Here is an 18,679-nt window from a genome sequence, read left to right as displayed (position 1 = left end):
ATGAGCGAAGCGTTTGGAGTTTTGTATGTTGTATTTGGACATTTTCTATGATGACCTTTTGCCTATTTATGCTGCTTACCCCGCCCAAATGGCGATGTGCTCTTATTATGCCTTTTAATGTGTTCCGTGGCGTGGATGTTGTAAGGATGGCATGCACACTCATTCAAGAATGCACAGATAACATGCTGAGTACGCATGACTGCGAACATCAACGAAATCATTCAAGCTATGCTGAACGGGCCCAGGGTCCAAACTTTTGCTGTCCAAGACCAATGAAGGGCTTCAATGCCACTCATGGACTTTTATATTCTCAAAACCATGCAGCGAGTTCATATGGCGCAGTGACAGTAACTCGGCCTACATACTGCCCGTTTACTTCTGATGGTCGTCTTGTTGTAAATTATCAGCGACGAAGATGCTCCTTTGATACCATGAATAAGAACGTCGTTGACTTTACTGCTTTGTAGAGCCATATTCGAGTTCTCACCACTGCCGTGCTTGAACATCCGTTTACACGCATTCAGATACTCGATTCTACTGGAATCTCTATGGTAGGTCTGGCGGTATGGGTCTCGCCTGGAGCGAGTGAAGTTATCCCTGAAGGTATGAAAACAATGAGTAGGTAGTTCATGGCGTAGAATGTGGGCGACTTCCATCGCACCATTGTCACCGTAGAGATGCTTCCGAACGATCATTGGCCGCGCGCTGTGACACGACTTTCCACGTGTTTTGGTGAAGCAATGTCACTACTTGGCATGACGGTTTCACGATTCTCTGCGTTGATATGTAGCTACGCTGAGGTGAATTGCATGATCCTCAACGCCCAATGTCGACGATCCCTGTATACCAATAACGCAGGCAGTGCCTGAATCTACGTGGAAGACTGCCCTTGGGCGTACATGGAGCAATATTTCCGATACTCACAGCCATGTAGGCCAACATTGGCCAGTGCCAGTCCAACAATAGGCGTGATCTGGTCGTTAGGATCTGCTGACACCGGCGAACATGGCTGTAAAGAGAAGATATCATTGGAATGGTACGCATATTGCTATCTAATGCCTTATATCCTCCATCTGCCGTTTCAAGGGAGTATTTCATCTACTGCCATGACTTCCCACAGCGCGCCATAGCAAGAGACAAGGCACCAAGTCACTTGATGGCATCATACATATAATAACGAATACACAAAGGCAGCTTAGTTGGTCATCACAAGTCAAGTTCACGCAAACAGTAGGGCCGCGTCACACATGTAGATAGATGAAGGCTCCCTCGATACGACTGCGTATCTGCCCAGGCCATCTCCCATATCCTGAACATCGCCATGCTGGATGTCGACTTTGCCAATCACTGAGTGAGCCTCCAGCGTGCATTTTGCCCTGCTCCAGTGACCACATCGTAGCTAGACAGCCGTTGCCTGGCATCTCTGTTCCATAGCAACGCCCTCCCAGAGTAGAGCTGCCCTCCCAAAGTAAAGCTGCCCCCCTGGATTATCGAGGTATCCGCCAGAAGTTAGGCATCGTCCCCCTAATCGTCCCTGGCAACCAAGCTTCACCCCCTGTTGTTGGTCAATAGTAATTGCACCTTTCTCTTGCTGAGCGGAGGCCCTCCCAGCAACGATATAAATATCTGCCCTCTCTCCGGAATTTAGAAATTCTTTTCTTTCTTTCTTCCTCTTCCTCCATCCCGCATCATTCCTGTCTGAACTTTCACACTCGACTTGATCATCCAGCTATTGCCACGCTCGATATCTTCTCACTTCCTGATCGTTCTCACACGTCTGAAGCACCCTCTTCACCCTTTACATCCGTCCCTTCCATTGTGCACTTGATCTTGTTGTCATCATCATCATCAGTCACAATGTTCTTCCCCGCTTGGATCAACGCCTACATCCTCGCCTTCTACGGCTGCATCCTTGAGGGATGCGAGGCCATCATCAGAGCCGTGGCTGCCACCCTCGCTCTGTGTGCATGGTTCGACTACCCCTGGTCTCTCCCCTTGGCCCTTGTTGCCCGCTACTGTGGTCAGCCTCTCTGGTTTGCTTTTGGGTTCTTCCTGATGGTTGCCCTTGAGGTCCATGGTGTGGTCGTCAAGGATATCGGTATTGGTGTCGCCCATTGGGCCGTCATCAGAGTATGTCTTTTTTTCCCCTCTTTTCTTCTCTCCTTCCTGTCCCATCTCCCATTGATATGAGCAAGAATGTCCCATCCCGTCCTATAAACACAACCCATTTTTCGTCTCTCGTTCTTCACCCTAGCAACCCCGAATAACAATCCCCTACAACACCAACACGTATCTTATCCCACTTTCGTTTTTTTTCGTCTTCCTGTCTTCCTGTCTTCCTGTCTTCAACCTCAGCAAACCTCATATCAAATCTGAACACTCCCTTCCAATAACACCGACTCCCACCCCCTCTCCCTTATCTGCTTTCATGCGTATACCAGTCACTGACCCAACATGCTCCAGGCTCCTCGTTACGTGCTGGAGGAATATCCTGCAGGCTGCCTCGTCCTCTCCATGACTTGGCGTGTGCTCAAGGATATGCCCCATGATGTTGCCTCTGTCTCTGTGTCCGCCTGCCGCTCCGGTTACGCTCTCTGGTCGTCCCGTGGCTCGTCGCCTGTCAACCCACCCACAGACGAGTACGCAGTGGTATCAGAGCCAGAGCCCGCACAAGTCCCCGTGCATGTTGGTCTGCCCATGCTGGACTGGAAGTCTCCTGGCAAGCATGTCCCTTCCGTTGGTAAACTCAACCTTGGAGGATATCGCCGGCCCCAGGCTACTACTGGTCCCTTCCATGACTTGGGCTGCCCGTCACAGCGTCATGTCCCAGCTCGTTCGAACTTGAACTACAGTGCTGCCCTGAACCCGCAACCTCGTCGTGTCCAGCCCCCGCGTGTCCGTATTGGTTGTCCCCAAAACACCAACCCTCTCGCGCCCCACTACGACAGGTTGCTCCATACCCGCCGTCCCTTTGTTCGTGTCGTCGACCCCGCAGCGGAAGCTCGCAGGCGCCAGGAATGGATCAACAGCCTGGAGAAGCCGGCGCCGGAGCCTGTCCGTCGCTCCGACATGGTAAAGGCTGAACAGATGTACGGTCTGGGTTGGCTTTGCGAGGTCAACGCCGCGGCACAGGGGCGTGAAATCATGGAGGACATCCAGTTCCACCCTGAGATCACGCTCTCTGCTGCCCCTGCCCCGGTCTTTGGCCCTGCCCCTTCGGTTCCTTCGGTTCCTTCGGTTCCTTCGGTTCCTTCGGTTCCTTCGGTTCCTTCGCCCTCGGTTTTCGCTACTTCGGTTCATGTCCCTCCCGTTGCCCCTGTTCTCTTCCCGGCTGCTTCGGCACCAGAGCCCACGTCCGTCAACAGCTTTCCCGTCACAGGTCAGGGTTAGTTCCCCTCAACCGCGACTACGAATACTGTCCCCGATGTGTCTGCCTCTGCTCTGCCTTCCACCGAGTTCCCCGACTCTGAGTTTGAGTCGCAGCTTGACGCTGCTGCTCCTACTCCCGAGTTTGGGTTTGAGTTCAAGCTCTCCGCTGCTGCACCGGTGATGCCTGTTGTGCCGATTTCGTAAGTCATCTTCTACGTTGGACCCCTCCAGCTGAACTGAGTTCTAACTGTTTTGGTTAGTGTGGAAGCTGAGGCTTCAATCCCCAAGGGTGGTCCTGCTGTCTCCCCTCAGGCTCCCTTCGCCCAGCCCGCTCCCTTCACACCTGCGCCCGCTCCTGCTCCTGCTCCTGCTCCTGCTCCTGCTCCTGTCAGGCCCGTTACTCCTGTTGTCCAGCCCATGTCTACCCCGGCTGTAGCACCCCTGTCTGCTGCGTCTGTCAATCCCACGCCCTGTCCCCCTCCTCGTCCTCGCCCGTTCAAGCCTGTCGCCCCCGTTCCCGGCAAGTCACTGTCCGATCCTCGGACTTATGGCTCGAAGGATGAGGGTGACTCGAGCGACGAGGAGCCGACCAACGAGGACAGCGAGGTCATTCCGTTCGGTTCGACTCAGAAGATGCAGCAAGACGCCAAGGTGAAGGCGCAGCAGTTGCAGGAGAAGAAGCAGTTGCAACAGCAACAGCAGCAGCCCATTGCCCCTGGTCCCGCCCCCCGCCGCTCTCTCGTTCGCCCCCTCTACCCCTGCTGGCACCTCTTCCTTTGAGGAGGCTAAAGGCAAGTACTACGAGGAGGAGCTTAAGAGGAGAGGTGAGGAGTTCCGCAAGGTGGTGGCGGCGCCCCGCCTGGAGGTCGATGCCCGCCCGATGTCATCCGACACGAGCGACGTGCCTGTCCAGGCCGATGAGGCGATCATGTCTGGTCGTCGCACCCTCCGGGCTCTCCCCCGCCGTCGCCGCAACTAGGTTGCATTGGGTTCTTCTTTCCCGGATGTTTGATTGATGGGTCGCGCCAACACGTGTCTTGGTTCGATTCCCGGACCTATTCTTCAAGCGTTCCGTGTTGGTTCGGCCAGAAGTTGAGTAAGAGTGCGCTCTGTTCCCCAACCGGTGAGACGAAGTTGACACTGGTTGCACTTCCGGGTTCGATTCCCGGAAGCTGGGTTCGATTCCCAGCCATTCATTTTTGATGGATATTCATGTGCAATCGGTTTCGTCTGAGTCTCGCCACCCCTCCAGACCACACACTGCTCCTCTTCACGTCATTCAACTTGGTTTCATGCCATGGCCATCAGTCGTTCTACAACCACCCCCTTGGTATTGGCTATATGGTTTCCTGTCTCCCGGTTTACTTCACGATGCGATCTTCACCACCCAACAGCCGGTTCATGACACGTACTTGCGTTGCTTTGATCTCACCCATCATGCGACTTGATCTGGTACACCGTCTACAATCCCCTTTCCGGCAGCCTGCGTCGCACTGATCTGAAAGCGAGGAACCCTCTCCATGGGGTGAAGCGAGTAAATGTCGACACTTTGCAGGTCCGCGCCCACCACGTCTGCCAGAGCATCTAGATCCCATTCCCAGAGGGGGAGTGCGAGCAGGTGGTGTGAGAGCTCTGTCGGGACCCCCGGGGCGGTCTTGGCAACTCTTGGTTGGCGAGCGTGGCGCGCTCTCGATAACGTCTCGATTTGGTTGGTTCCTAAGCTGACTGGCAGTCCGCTCTCTACACATGCGGCTGTCTTGACGGCAGGCTGATAAGCCGGGCTTCCATTTCTTGGCCGGGCGCGTCACTGTTGGGTTGGTTGTTGTCCATTGTCATCATCATTATTGTTCGGTTTTTCTGTCCGTTGTCGTCGATTATTCACCCTTCTCTCGTCTTTTCATTCTATTCATCCTTCCCCAAAAATTCCAAAACACACAAAAAAGTTGAAAACAGAAACCCGTTCAAAAAAGCGGTTAGCAGGGTAGACGTTGGGAACGAGTTGATGGAACCTTTCTTGCGGCTTTGGTGTCTGGGTGGCAGCAGCGACCATCGCCAAAGGATCGAGGAAGTCTCCTTGTAACCTCGTCAGCGACCTTAGCGCCGTATTTCCTATGTTGTCTATGGTGGCGCGGTGGTTTGCTGGTTCTTGTAAGTCTTGTTCCCTTTCCTCCAGCCCTCCTCAACTCCAGACCTTTTACTGACCATGGCTATGAAGGCTCTTGTTCCACGCCTCATTTCAAGGTTGCTATCTGGGTACAGTGGTCCGGCTTGCGCCCTAGCACGTCTTGGCCGGACTCACTGGATTAGGGAAAGAGCAGTGATGTCTATTGGTCGCGTGTAGGGGATGTGTGGTGTTGTATCGCGTGGCCTTTAGACGGGACTGGTAACGGTGTGAAGCCCAGGGGTTGCGTGCTTGGACGCGTTGCCCTTGGGTAGGATGTAATATGGATCGGGGAGCGAGGTTGTGTTGTTCCAGCACCTCTAATTTCTTGGAACTTGGCCTAGGCGCAGCTCTAACGGGCGATGCTATTGGGTGTACGGTCTATCTGGGTTTTCCCGAGTCGGCTTGTCTGTCTCGGGTTTTCTCCCTTTCAGTTTGACAGCTGGTTCGTCCGGCGTCACGCAGAAGGGATATGCAACCAAATTGAAGGGCAGTGAGCTGTCACTGTTGCAAATGGTCAACAAAAATATACAGGTAATCCTTTCGCGGACTCACGTTGCAAAATCCACCTGATTCTGATGTGTGAGATGCAACAGCCGACCTGCTTCAAGTTCTGGCATGCCGAGAAGCACGGAAATATCATCGGAGCTTGGAGTCGAGGCAAGGGGCAACGCAGGAACAAGAGGATCATTTACCACTGATCTGCCGCATGCATTACGATGCTTTGTCACGAAGGGGCTATTGGAAAGTGTGATAGAGATTGAACGGCTTCGTGGGATGAAGTTGGACTGGGAAGAAAAAATTGCTACCTGTTACTCTGTTGTGGATGTGTAGATATCTCATGAAAGACTAGGTGTGAGCAGGGAACAGCTTGAACAGATATTGCAGAAGTCATTTCTGCGTAAGTTGGAGAAGCAGCAAGTAGCCGGCGCTGAGAAGTTGTACGTGACAAAGAGCCAAAGGCCCGAAGCCGCTTGTTCTCGGGATCATTTATTGATGCTCGAGTAGGGTAAGGTACACTTTCCGAGGCATCGCCATAACGTATCTTACGACATGCGAGTACCTCCTTGTTTGCCTGAAAACTACATGTCAAGAGAGACGCCATCAGAAAAGCAGAACTATCTGCTATGCTATCTGAGGGTGGGACGGACTTGTATGGCCAAGGGAACTGACACAACCACCAGGTGCCATGCTGTTTGATCAACGAGGCTTAATCTTGGTCCATCCATTTGTGCTCTTCTCCCGATCCTTGCCATATACACCAGCAGCAGCCCCAGAGGCTGACCAGGGGGAAGAACCATCCAAGCCACCACCGCCTCTAACCGTGTTGACGCTCATGTAGCTCTCGAGGCCGAAGCGATGCGGTCCCTTGACGCGAGACCGCGGCGTGCCACCAACGAGCACGCCGTCATCCAGGTCATTGGGGCCGAATTCGTCGTCCTCGATCAGCTCCCACTCGGGAGCGGATGGGGCCTCATTCACGAGGCGGGCGCGGAGCTGATCCGCCAGCTTAAGCGGATTGGGCAGCTTGAAGTACTTGGTGAAGTCGTGGCCGGCCGCGCCGCCCAGGTATGTGTGTGCGGTGCCATGAGACCACTGGCCCATGCGGGGCGTCGTGGCTTTGTTGATGATGAGGTCATTCGTTGGACCTCCTTCTCCTTCATTGATGATGTTATTATTATTGTCTGACGCATTGGTGTTGATGTTGGCGTGGCGCCCGGGCGGCGATAATGTGTCCGTTTCGGAAAGTAAGGGTTGTTGACCTGGCTGGTTCCGCTGCAGCGATGACCCGATCAGAAGATTGTACAGATTGCGGCCCATACACGAGAAGTCATCAAAATTGTTACTGTTGTCACCAACGGGTACACCCTGGGTGCGGCATAGCCACACTATGTCATAAGCAAGGAGACATGCGCCTTCGGTGCAGGCGGTATATGTTGGGGAATCTTCCTTGGCGAGTGTCGAGAGGGGTTTATCCAGAAAAAGGGGCCGAGGGTGAGGTACATGACTGTATCCTCGGTCTCGAGGATCGTTCGGCAGCTGAGATGAGCCTGGAAAGGGGACCTGGCCATGATGGTAAGATGAGACCAGGGAGAAGATGGTCGGCCTGGGGTAATCGTTATGTGGTAAGGTGATTTCTGCAGGGAGGCGGATGTCAAGGTAATGCGCGGCGAGCCACAGTAGATGTGCAACGTGCCCGAGAGACGCAGAGATATGCTCGGGATTCATGTTGCTCATCTGGTGAAGATCAACAATATCAATGCCGCCAATCTTGTATTCGAAGCGTACGGGATTCACTCGCCGGATACGTTGTAAGCGATAAATCTTGGCCACCTCTGTGCACAAGGCAGCTCGATAATGTGCCATGGCCTCATACTCGATCCCACGAGTACTTGGCCATCTTTATGGCCTTCTTGGCCTCTTCTAACTCTCTGTTCCTCCTCGCGGCTATTCCTTGCGATATGGACGCAAGGTCCGCCTTGCGCCGTGCGATCTTGGCCTTGCGCGTTTCAATTTCCTTCTTCGCCTTGTCAACATTTTGTTGTAGTCGTTCTGCTGTCGCGATGATGTGCTCCGTTTTGTCCCTCGCTTGCTCAGTCGCGGAGACGCACTGGTCCACATAACGGCGCGTAGCTCGAATCGGAGTGGACGTCACAGAGTCTGGGTCGCCGCCTAGCTCGAGGGCGCTGATTTGATCGTCCAACCTCGTCTTCTCTATCAGAGCATTCGCGTGCTTGATGCGACCCTCATACAGCATGTTGCGCGCATCCACCACGCAGTAGAAGGGAAGCCGCTGTGGATGATGCTGCCGCTGGCAGACATCACAGCTCGCAGGCTGCGCTCGATGGTCCATTGTGGCAAGTTCCGAGGGAATGATTTTGGGGGTTGTCCGCGCCTTCGTCGGCTGATGAAGTTTCAGCGTGGCGGCATGAAGCCTGGCATTACTAGTCAGCGAGGTAATATGAGCATTTAAGCGACAAAGAAGGGACAAAATGAGCTCGTACGTGATCGAACTCCAATATGGCGATGGAAGGGTGACGTCGAAAAGATACGAGGGTACAAGCGCTTATCGGCTTATCGGTGGCTCCCCCAGAAAGTGCAATGCAGCCAAGAGGTCGGACCCCTGCGAGGAAGTCACGCCTTGGGCAGCGACGCGTCCACGTCTTTGTCTATTAAAGTGTCGAGTTTGGGGCCGCAAGCCGACGATATATGAAGTTGTCTGAGCAGGTGTACGCTACAGGGGAGCTCCTTGTTTATGTGATTGTGATTGATCGAATGCGAAAAAGTCCTATGAACATCGCCAAATCTCGATTCACGGGCCCTATCGATCACTTGACCGAGGCATCCTGGCTGGCTGCCCAAGTAGAGTGCTAGTCTGGAAGAGGGCACTCGAGAGCTTGCCCGTCGTCTGCCTTGTAACCTTCGGGAAAACACTCAAGATAGGAATCCGACCCAGTCATGTCGGAATCCACCACTCCACCACCGCTCTCTACGGTGAAGGAGTCCTGGAGCCAAGAGGAGATGGCCGCAAGAGAAGCCATGAACGACGTGCCATCATACGAGGGTAACGGAGAGCTTCCTATGCCGCAAACCGTCTCGCGTCAATCGTCACTTCGTTCATCGCGTCAATCATCGCGCCAGCACTCACGCCAACCATCGCCTGACAAGTCACCCACCAAGTCAACAGCCAAGTCTTCAACCAAGTCACCAATCAAGTCCTCCTCGACCAGGGCTTCTACCAAATCGCCTACCAAGTCGCAGGTCCAAGCCAAGAAGCCACAACAGCAACAAGATGAGTCCGCAGAAGACGATGCGCCCTTGACGCAGACCCGGCTGTCCGTAGACCGGCGTCAAACACGCACCCCTGAGCCCCAACAGCGTCGGAGTCAGCGAGTCTCGGTGCAACCCTCGCCGAGCACGCCCGGGCGCATTGCCCCCTTTGACTGGGATGATTTTGAAGCTCGCTACCAGAAGGCTCTCGCAGAGGCAGACGAAAAGGACAAGGCTATCTTGGAAGAGTTTGATCAACTGGTCAAGGTTTGTCGAAATTGTGCTTGCTCGTCGAAATTTTCCGGTACTGACCGAATCCATGCAGTACTTTAATGTATGGGCGTCGGCATCGTCCAGTCACGACAACGAGCGCGCGGTCAAACGGTCAGTAACTTTGCTTCTCTAGCATCCAATGCCCTTCTAGTGACTAATATGCAACCTAGGCTGCAAACCCGTACGCGTTTCGTCCATCTCTCGGAGCAGAAGCTGAATCAGAAGAAAGAACATCGTAAGTATTGCTTATGTCAATTCTTGTACTTTGTGCAGCGCTGATTGTTGGTCTAGTGTCGGAAGTTGTTAAAGCATTCCAGAGTGCCCTGGCTCTCCTTAGTGCGGCATGACAGGCTACGATCAGGAGCTCTAGCAGAGGCTGGAGGGAATTCATGATGCTACCTAGTCAATTGGGATTCGTTACTGTCTGCGTTGCTTAATCGCGGTGTTGGATTGGTGTTATTCGCTTGGGAAATACTTATGAGATATGAGTTATGACTGTGGGCTGCTGACACGTCTGGCAGTGACACTACTGATGACACCTGCTCAGATTGCATGTTACGATAATTTTGCTATACATTATATAGAGTGTAGTATATATATGGACAAGGATGTCGCCTTGCCCCCCAACTACCGAGTATATGCGTATCGATGAAGCGAAGGTAGTTCAATGGGAGTCTGGCTGGGTTCTCTCGGATCACATCACCCTTGACTCGACCCTTTCTCTTATAGCTTCGACCCCATTTTCTGCGCTGTCTTATTACACAACCGCATGCACAGGGGACCAGGTGTGGTTTTGATAGTACTATAGTCGACGATAATAGTAAGAATAATGATTCTGTAAAGAGAGAACGAAAATGGTCTGATGGCAAGTGCAATGGCGCGAGTCACGAGATGAAACTATGATGTTATGTAGGGTATGCAAAAGCAGCGGCCGACTCGGTGGCTTCATCTAGTTTATGCAGCCCCTTTTGAACACCCGAGCGGTTTTCGGAAGCGCCCAGGCCCCATCCTGTTGTCGGGGCTGCTGACGTGGCTGTAGGTTTGGTACGAGAAGTGCCGGAGTGCAGCAGGCAGGAGGTGAAGATGCAAATGGCGCCAGGATCCATATTTTGGGTTCGATGACATGGAATCAAGGAGACATGACGGGGAAGGCGAGGGGGGGGTTGCTCGGTGTTTCTATAATCCGGGCGTCTCTGCATCTGGTACATGATACATGCCTGATGCATACATACCACGATACCTGTCATCCAGGATGGGTGGAATTAGCCGGGCCATACAGCGATGCCCACCCGTTTTATCAATCGCTTCTCAACAAGCTTCTCGATTCTTTCCCATTCCTATTAGTAGTACATCTTAATTCCGACCCTCCCTGCCCATCACTTACACACACCTTCGCACATATTCGCTTGTACTACCAATTTTTGCCCAAACCACCCCCGATTCTTCGTCTGACGCCAGCACGGCATAAGTACAGTAGTCGGCCCTTCCTTTTCTGCATTCAGGCCAAATCGACCCGCGCTCTCGACCATGAGCGCATCCACCCACCTCGCCCGCCGGGCAGTGGCCAGAAATGCCTTTGCTGGCCGGACAGCAGCCATACGACCCGGCGTCGGCCTGGCATCTCACATCGGACGCTATTCGCGCAACTCGCCCGCAAACACATATGCGCTCGCACTACTCATCCCCGCCCGCCATATTTCCACCGACCGACATGCCACAGGGCCCTCCGGCGCGCCGCCGCCAGGCTTCAATGTCGAGGAGGCTAAGAAGCCGCTTCCCAAGGACGATTCCAAATCGGCTGCGACATCAGCCACAAAGAAGGATGGCACCATGACAACCACCATCCACGGCGAGCCTTCTGCCGAGGCCAAAACTCTGACCGAGCTTTCGGCCAAGAAGGAGGTCGAGGCCAAGGAGAAGGAAGAGAAGCAAGGCAAGAAGCTGACATTGGGCCAGCGGATCCGGCATGAGATTCAACACTACTGGGATGGTACGAAGCTGCTGGCGACCGAAGTCAGAATCAGCTCAAGATTGGCCTTGAAGATGGCAGGTGGCTACGAGCTTACCCGGAGAGAAAACCGCCAGCTTCAGCGAACAGTCCAGGATCTTGGCCGTCTAGTGCCTTTCTCCGTCTTCATCATCGTGCCTTTCGCCGAAGCACTCCTCCCCGTCGCTCTGAAGCTCTTCCCCAACCTGCTTCCCAGCACATACGAGGGCCAAAACACCAAAGACAAGAAGGCTGCTACTCTGCGGGCTACGCGGAAGGAGGTCAGCTCCTTCTTGCGCACTACGCTCAAGGAAACCGGTCTGCCTCTGACCGCCGCTACTGCAGCTAAGGAGGAGTTCGGCACCTTCTTCCGGAAGTTGCGCGCCACCGGCGAGAAGCCCACTACCGAGGATGTCATCAAGGTCTGCAAGGTTTTCAGGGACGATCTGACCCTTGACAACCTGTCGCGGCCGCAGTTGGTGTCCATGTGTCGCTACATGAACCTCAACACATTCGGTACCGACATGATGCTGCGTTACCAAGTCCGCCACCGTATGAGACAAATTAAGCGAGACGACAAGGCCATCAGCTTCGAAAGCGTCGACAGCCTTAATGTTGCTGAGCTCCAAATGGCCTGCGCCAGCCGAGGCATTAAGACACACGGTGTTTCCCCCGCTCGGTTAAGAGAGGATTTACAGTCGTGGCTTGACCTGCGCCTGAAGCACGGCGTCCCGTCCACGCTCCTGGTCCTTAGCAACGCTTACCACTACGGCCAGAGCACGCAGGCTACCGGCTTCGACAACCAGATTGAGGCCCTCACCGGTGTACTGTCTTCCATTCCCGAGGAGCTGTTCCACGAGATCGAGCTCGAGGTGCACAATGCCGAGGGTGCTGCCACCAACCGCCAGCGTCTCGAGGTTCTCAAGGAGCAGCAAGAGCTCATCGACGAGGAGAACGAGCAGAACCAAGAGAATCAGGAGACTGGTCTGGCGACCCCTAGAGACGTGGAGGATATCGACGAGAAGGAGGAGCGCCAAGCAACGGCCGACCAGGCTGGTGTAGAAAAGTCGCAAGTCGGCGAGGCTGTGCAAGCCGAGGCTGACGGTCAGGTCGAGCAGGCGCAGGAGCAGCAGAAGAAGATGGAGGCGAAGAAGTCCGACAACTAAGCGGGCCGGGGCCGGCAGACGAAAGCTGCCCTTAGCGACATGACCCTTGTATTCTGAGGATACTGTATCCCGCTCTCTTTTCTTGTGTTTTACTGTGTTATTACTACACTATAGCGAGAAGATTGGGAAACTTCTCGGGGAGTTAGCGGAACTGGGAAATGTTCATTATAGATTTGGCAAACAGGCACATCTCTTGTCATGATTGAAGAGGTAAAATTCAACAAAATAGACATCTTTACATGTACTATTCGCTTCCTTGCAATTTCCTGATGACTGTCGAAAACTGTTTCATTGCCAGCAGCTCTCCCGCCATGACGGCAACCTGAGAAACAGGATGAGCATATATGCAATACTTCCCCTTCCCAGTGTCACATGTCATAACGGACAATCGCGGTAATACTACCAATAATGTTCTTGAGAGTCTGACTCATCGATTATCGCGACGAAAAGCAGGATTATTGCGCCCTGAACTTCACTTCACTATATAAATCTCACAGCTTCGTGTTTGAAGACTGAAACCAAGCACCCAAGCCCACTTCGTTAAGTAGACGAGGCCGATGCAGCAGGTTTCCACTTGGCAATATTACCCATGAGGTCGATTTTGGCATTGGCACACGCTCGCACAAAAGAGGCTACGCCGTGAATATGTAGCAGCTCCTGCGCCGTGCCGGGCGGGTGGAGGGCGAGTTTTCGGATGGTGGCTTCTGAGATGAGCGGCGGGTTACCCTCGAGTCGCTGTCCCGGCGGGAGTTTCGAGGTCACCATGCGGCTCAACGCCGTCAATTTCTTCTCGAATATCATAGTGTCTTTGGACAGAGCGGGTTCTGGCTTCGGTGGTGTCTTCAAGGGGGTCGAGGGTGCTGCCATCGTGGGCACCATTGCAGCGTGTGGTGATGCCGCCATCTGTCTCCTTCCCTCAACCTTTTCGGGAGAAAGCCGACCGGGGGCGGGCCCGTTTGGGCTACTCTCAGGTGGAAGCACGTCATATCGTCTTCGTTTGATGTTTTCCCTTGAAGGGGTCGGAATAGGCGGGCCAAATACGGGCTCGTCATCAGAGGAATCTTCTTGGGCTTGTTTATTTCGGTCGGACGTGATTCTTGATTCTGCCATTGAGAAGGACAGCCCTGTGTTCATTTGCGGCGGCGGCGGTGGGCCCTTGAACTCCAGGCTCCGGCCTACACGCTTGACGTTGGCCTTGGGAGTAACAGGGGGTTCTTCTTGGCTTAAGGGCATTCTCTTTTCATCGTTCTCCACGAACTTTCTGGTGATGCCTAGCCATAGATGCCCGTACTTCTCCACCTTCCTTGGTCCCATCCCACGCAGACGGAGTAGCTGCTGTTTTGTTGTTGGGCGTTGAGAAACTATTTCATCGAGCTCGGCATTGGTTGCTACACAATACCCCGGGACCTTCTCCGACTGGGCTGTTCGTGTGCGCTGTGCCGTGAGAAGGTCGTGCAGTTCTGCTTTGGAGTTCTTGAAAGCCGACAGACCTAAATCCCGCGACTTCGTCTGGCCACTGCTGGTCTTCGTGTCGTTTTGGGTATCATCGTGCCCAGGCTCCTTCCGTTTCTCACCGTGGCCTGCTATCTTCTCTTGAGGTGTAACGTCGTTTTCATCTCGCTTCTGAATGGGTATGCCTTTAGCTTTGCGAAAGAAATCCGCTGCGGTGTAGATGGCGGCACCTGGCCGCTCGGGCCGTAACCAAACACTGCGGCCACTGCCCAGCATAGTACCCGGCCGGTCTTTGATGCCCGGGTATTGATCCACATGCACTGGCAGGGTCGGCACGATGGTCATGGCCAAACGCTTCGCGTTCATACAATAGTAGAGCATGTAGCCAGCGTAGGCGTCGTCGGCTGCGTAGGTGAGCTGCTCCTGGGTTAAAGGTTTGCTCCAATCGCTCGTCCTCGCCTTTCCCTTCCAGAGAGGAAGACCCAGGTGATCCTCTACTTGCTTTGCCAACCCAATTAGCTTGGTGGTGATCAGATCACATTCCGCGTCACCATAGTGTACCAGGTTGTGCAAGTGGCTCAGCTCGAATGCTCCCTTGGGTTCGAGCCCGAAAACTGGATAAGCCTGGCGAAGTCGGCATTCATGACGCCAACGCCGACTTTGGATATGGCAGGCGACTCCAGGATGGCGCGCAGGGCAGGGGCAATAAGGTCATCGGCGGTGGTGCCCTGGTGCAGGGCGACATGAAAGAGGGCAATCCTGCCTTGGCTGGCCAGCTGGATCAAGGCTACCTTGTTCTTGAGGCCGGTGCGCTTGTGGGCATCCCAGGGCCACTCCATGTCGAAGCCGACGACGGGAGAGCCCAGGAAGAGCTCGGCGGCTCTCTGAGATTGGTCCTTGGTCTGGCAATAAATCAGGGCGGGTTTCTGACCCTGGGCGTTGCTATATCGATAGTAGTGCCACCATTGGCGCGGGCCCTGCTGAGGTGGCGACGACCCATTGCGGCGACTGGAGGCAACGGCCTTGGGGATGGGGGTCTTCAGGCGATAGGACAAGGGCCAGGCAGGTTTCTCTCCGGCGGTCTGCTGATTTGACAACTTGGTCTGGGACGAAGGGACTGATGGCGAGGATGGATTTGGCCCGCCCGCAGGCACTTGTGGTTGGCCGGACCTCATGATCAGAGGTGTTGGCAGAAGCCATCAGCCAAGCCAGGCATGTCGTCGGTAAGCGAAGAAACCCAAACCCAACTAGTTGATTATTATCTCTTCATCCAGCACTGGGCGTGGGATGAATGAATGAATTGCATAATGGTTGAGGGATGGTGTGTATTCTTCAGACGGTTCATCGCAAGGTTGGCTCCCTCCAGCCTTAGCATTTGGCGCGGGCGCCTGCATCCTGCCCGCATCCTGCCCTGTAGATCGACCCGCGCTGGGGCTCGATGGGCCCGTTAGCGCCAGATCCCCTCCGTGACAGCTTGACAGAACTGGAAGACCAAGTTGTTCATTACTCGTGATGCTGATGAGTAGAGAGAGAAAGGAAAGAAAAAAAGAAAAAGCAGTTGATATAAAGCCCTCGTCCATCCCTACAAGCCCCCAGCATACACTGGTTACTCACAACTGACAAGACCGAGGCGTCATTTATATCGAGACGAGATGACAGACTGAGTGTACATCTCCAAAGCCGGTAGGTCACAAGGCTGATTGTTCCCAAGCTCCCTGCACTTTCAAAGCTGTCAGCGTCACACCTGACGAGAGGGAGCTGGGCATGTTGCATCCGTTTGCCGTCCTCTTCTCGCTCGAAACAGGAGGAATTCACTCTGCACAAACAATTCTAGACTCCAGATGCGGTTGCCACTTTTTGATATTATGATTATTGTTGAATTTCCGAATTTCTAATTACCTCCCCTTTCCCTTCCCCCCTATTTTGTATCTTACGTAATCAAACCAAGTCAAGACAGTCGAAACTGACTCCGGCGCTCAAGAAACCGCTCCCCCGGCTCCCCGACACGATGCTGATGGTCAAGACCTGCCACTCCGAGGCGCTCGGCTTCCACGCGCTGGCGGGCACGTCGTAGGTCAGCACGGCGTTGTTGCCGCGGTACGTGCCGACGGTGAGGCTGCGGGTGCCGCCCTGGTGCGTGGCGGGCGGAATCGGGCTGGTCCAGCCGTTGACGCTCACCCGGGGGCGGCCCCCGATGTAGGCCTCGGTCAGACCGATGCGCAGCCGGTGGCCCGACGCGAGCTGCTCCGCGCTCAACCGGAAGTACACGATGTGGTCGTTGTTGACGTCGACCCACATGTACCCGGGGAAGATGGACGCCGTCGACGTGCCCACGATGTAGTTGGACGCGTCCCACGGCGCCAGCCGCGAGTCGGACGGGTGCATGTACGTCGGCTTCATGGGCGTGTCGGCGAAGTTCAGGAACCCCTTGGGCGTGCCGTCCCACTCGCCGATGCGCCAAAGCGCGGCCACGTCGGCCGGGTCCGCGCACGTGATGGTGTGGACCGCGGCGCCCCGGCCCGCCTCGACCGTCACGGAGCTCGTGTGCACCTCGAGCTCCGACTTGTACACGGTGAGCGTGTAGGTGCCCGGCAGCACGCCGTTGATGGTCCACGCACCGTTGGCACCGGCGGTGGCCCAGTACTGAGCGTTGGCGTTGGACAGACCCACGACGTATGCGTAGCCCGCTTTCATGTTGGCCAAGCCGATGCCCGAGACGCGGCCGCGACCCGACTGGGGCACCCAGCCTTCGATGCCCATGTTGTCGAACCAGCCCCAGTCCGCGCGGCTGGCGAACAGGTTGTGGCTCGGGGGCTCGCCGTTGGTGAAGGCGAGCACGGTCGGGCCCTGCAGGCCGAAACGCTCGGGGTCCGTGTGGCCCATGTTGTAGTGATAGATCTCGTAGAGGTCCTCGCCGGTGAAGCTGCCGCGGCGGACGAGCGAGCGGAAGAAGGGGCCGCCCGAGGCCTTCTCGTGGTTGCTGCGGACAATCCACATGCCGGCGTTGCCGTTGGACTTGCCCACGTAATCATCTGTTTGGGCGTGCCGTGTTAGTAGCCGAATTCAACCAGGTTGCGGCAAAATGCATTCAGCTGCTTACAATCGATAGTTCGGCCATAGGTGTTGCCGGCGTAGTGCTTGCTTTCGGTGAAGCCGCGCGGGTCCTTCATGACGTCCGTGGCCTCGATCCACTGGCTCTTGTCGTCGTAGTAGTCGGCGTCGTCGGGCGAGTGCGGGAAGATGTTGAAGGGGAAGCGCACGATGTAGCGCGAGACGGTGACGGAGGCGTCCTTCTTGTTGGTGAAGATGTAGACGTTGTTGTTCTTGTAGCGGAAGACCAGGTAGTGCTTGAGCGTGCCGTGCGTCACGCTGACCTTGATACAGGGGTTCATCTGCTCGATGGTGACGGTGCTCTGGCCGAGCCCGGATTCCACCTGAGTGTTCCTGCCGCCGTAGCCTTGGTCTGCAGCAGAAGTCCAAGTCAATATATGTTGCCATCACGGCTCTGGCAGGTGACTTTGTCTACTTACACTCAACCCCCTTGAACTGCATCGAGACAATGTCTCCGCAGCACTTGCTGACCTTGATAACTAAGCCGGCGCCACTGTCGACGACATAGTTTGCTCCATCGTCCGACCAGCCGAAGCCGGCGAGAACCGCGGCTGGCCATACTAGGAGAGAATAAAACAGGGCGAGGAGAAGCATTGTGGCGGCGGCAACGACTCGAACAAATTAGGTGTTATTAGTGACGCTCGCAGCAGAGGCATGAGCAAGCACCGAAAGAAAGCATCGTAGTCGGGAGGAATAGCAATGGTCTTATATGCAGGCCATGATCTGCTCGGCCCATCATACACAGCAGTCTAGCCGGAGTTGTCACGTCGGAGCACACTGCCGAACATTTCGGCCTCGTCTGCAGAGATCGAACAGTGAGATGGCGCAGGGACAGGCCTGACCCCATCCCAGCGCGCAAGCCGGGTTTCGCATGTTACCATGTTACCATGTCCATGGCTTTGGTGGAAATCATAAGGGGACGGCGGCGGGACAGCCAACAGCAGCACAGCACCAGCGCCCGCACTGCCCTAGCCGTCGACCGTTCGTGATCGACTCCTGGATGTGCTTGGCACAGGCTAGCTGGTCGCGGTTAGTCGGACCCGGCTTTCTGTCCCCATCCGAGGCGGAGTCGACCTTAATTCCGGGACAGCTTCCATGGACTGATGACAGGACAGAGACTGCCACAGCAGAGTCGGGCTTTCTGACTCGCACGTGGGATCATGCAGCACGATGGAGGTGATCATGGTTGACACCGGTATTAAGACGTGTGATATGAGATGGGGCCGTTAAAGCACAGTAAATGAGTCCCACAGAGGGGACTCACTTCCACTTCTGCTCCCACCGTGAGCTCGGCCTACTCCGTATATTGGTTGCTATATGAAGTTGAAGCTCAGTAAATACTATCGAGTTGACCTCTTCATTTTCTTGCTTGAATTTCGACCACCAAGC

At 54.8% G+C, this 18,679-nt stretch overlaps 6 protein-coding genes across 6 annotated transcripts; 2 read left to right on the top strand and 4 right to left on the bottom strand.

Moving 5' to 3' along the window:
• Positions 1–1,769: 1,769 nt before the first annotated feature.
• PG998_010923 (uncharacterized protein) lies at positions 1,770–2,115 on the bottom strand (the record flags this gene model as incomplete). Its single annotated transcript, XM_066877739.1, has 2 exons — positions 1,770–1,823; positions 1,888–2,115. 2 exons carry the CDS (start codon positions 2,113–2,115, stop codon positions 1,770–1,772), a joined length of 282 nt encoding a protein of 93 aa, XP_066726793.1.
• Positions 2,116–6,730: 4,615 nt separating this feature from the next.
• PG998_010922 (uncharacterized protein) lies at positions 6,731–8,384 on the bottom strand (the record flags this gene model as incomplete). Its single annotated transcript, XM_066877738.1, has 2 exons — positions 6,731–7,864; positions 7,908–8,384. 2 exons carry the CDS (start codon positions 8,382–8,384, stop codon positions 6,731–6,733), a joined length of 1,611 nt encoding a protein of 536 aa, XP_066726792.1.
• A 605-nt stretch (positions 8,385–8,989) lies between these two features.
• PG998_010921 (uncharacterized protein) lies at positions 8,990–9,921 on the top strand (the record flags this gene model as incomplete). Its single annotated transcript, XM_066877737.1, has 4 exons — positions 8,990–9,568; positions 9,627–9,685; positions 9,745–9,809; positions 9,866–9,921. The coding sequence occupies 4 exons, from the start codon at positions 8,990–8,992 to the stop codon at positions 9,919–9,921; spliced, it is 759 nt and encodes a 252-aa protein (XP_066726791.1).
• A 1,180-nt stretch (positions 9,922–11,101) lies between these two features.
• Positions 11,102–12,727, top strand: PG998_010920 (LETM1 domain-containing protein ylh47; the record flags this gene model as incomplete). The annotated part of the gene is made up of 1 exon (XM_066877736.1): positions 11,102–12,727. One exon carries the CDS (start codon positions 11,102–11,104, stop codon positions 12,725–12,727), a length of 1,626 nt encoding a protein of 541 aa, XP_066726790.1.
• Positions 12,728–13,267: 540 nt separating this feature from the next.
• PG998_010919 (ribonuclease H-like protein) lies at positions 13,268–15,354 on the bottom strand (the record flags this gene model as incomplete). Its single annotated transcript, XM_066877735.1, has 2 exons — positions 13,268–14,803; positions 14,839–15,354. 2 exons carry the CDS (start codon positions 15,352–15,354, stop codon positions 13,268–13,270), a joined length of 2,052 nt encoding a protein of 683 aa, XP_066726789.1.
• A 763-nt stretch (positions 15,355–16,117) lies between these two features.
• PG998_010918 (Rhamnogalacturonase B- N-terminal-domain-containing protein) lies at positions 16,118–17,884 on the bottom strand (the record flags this gene model as incomplete). The annotated part of the gene is made up of 3 exons (XM_066877734.1): positions 16,118–17,211; positions 17,280–17,642; positions 17,710–17,884. 3 exons carry the CDS (start codon positions 17,882–17,884, stop codon positions 16,118–16,120), a joined length of 1,632 nt encoding a protein of 543 aa, XP_066726788.1.
• Between the last annotated feature and the right edge of the window lie 795 nt (positions 17,885–18,679).

Source organism: Apiospora kogelbergensis (genome assembly GCF_038363985.1).
Source record: "Apiospora kogelbergensis strain CBS 113332 chromosome Unknown utg000007l_segment0_segment0, whole genome shotgun sequence".
Lineage (NCBI taxonomy): Eukaryota > Fungi > Ascomycota > Sordariomycetes > Amphisphaeriales > Apiosporaceae > Apiospora > Apiospora kogelbergensis.
The sequence above is the reverse complement of the archived record's forward strand: the minus strand, read 5'-3'. Positions and strand labels throughout refer to the sequence as shown.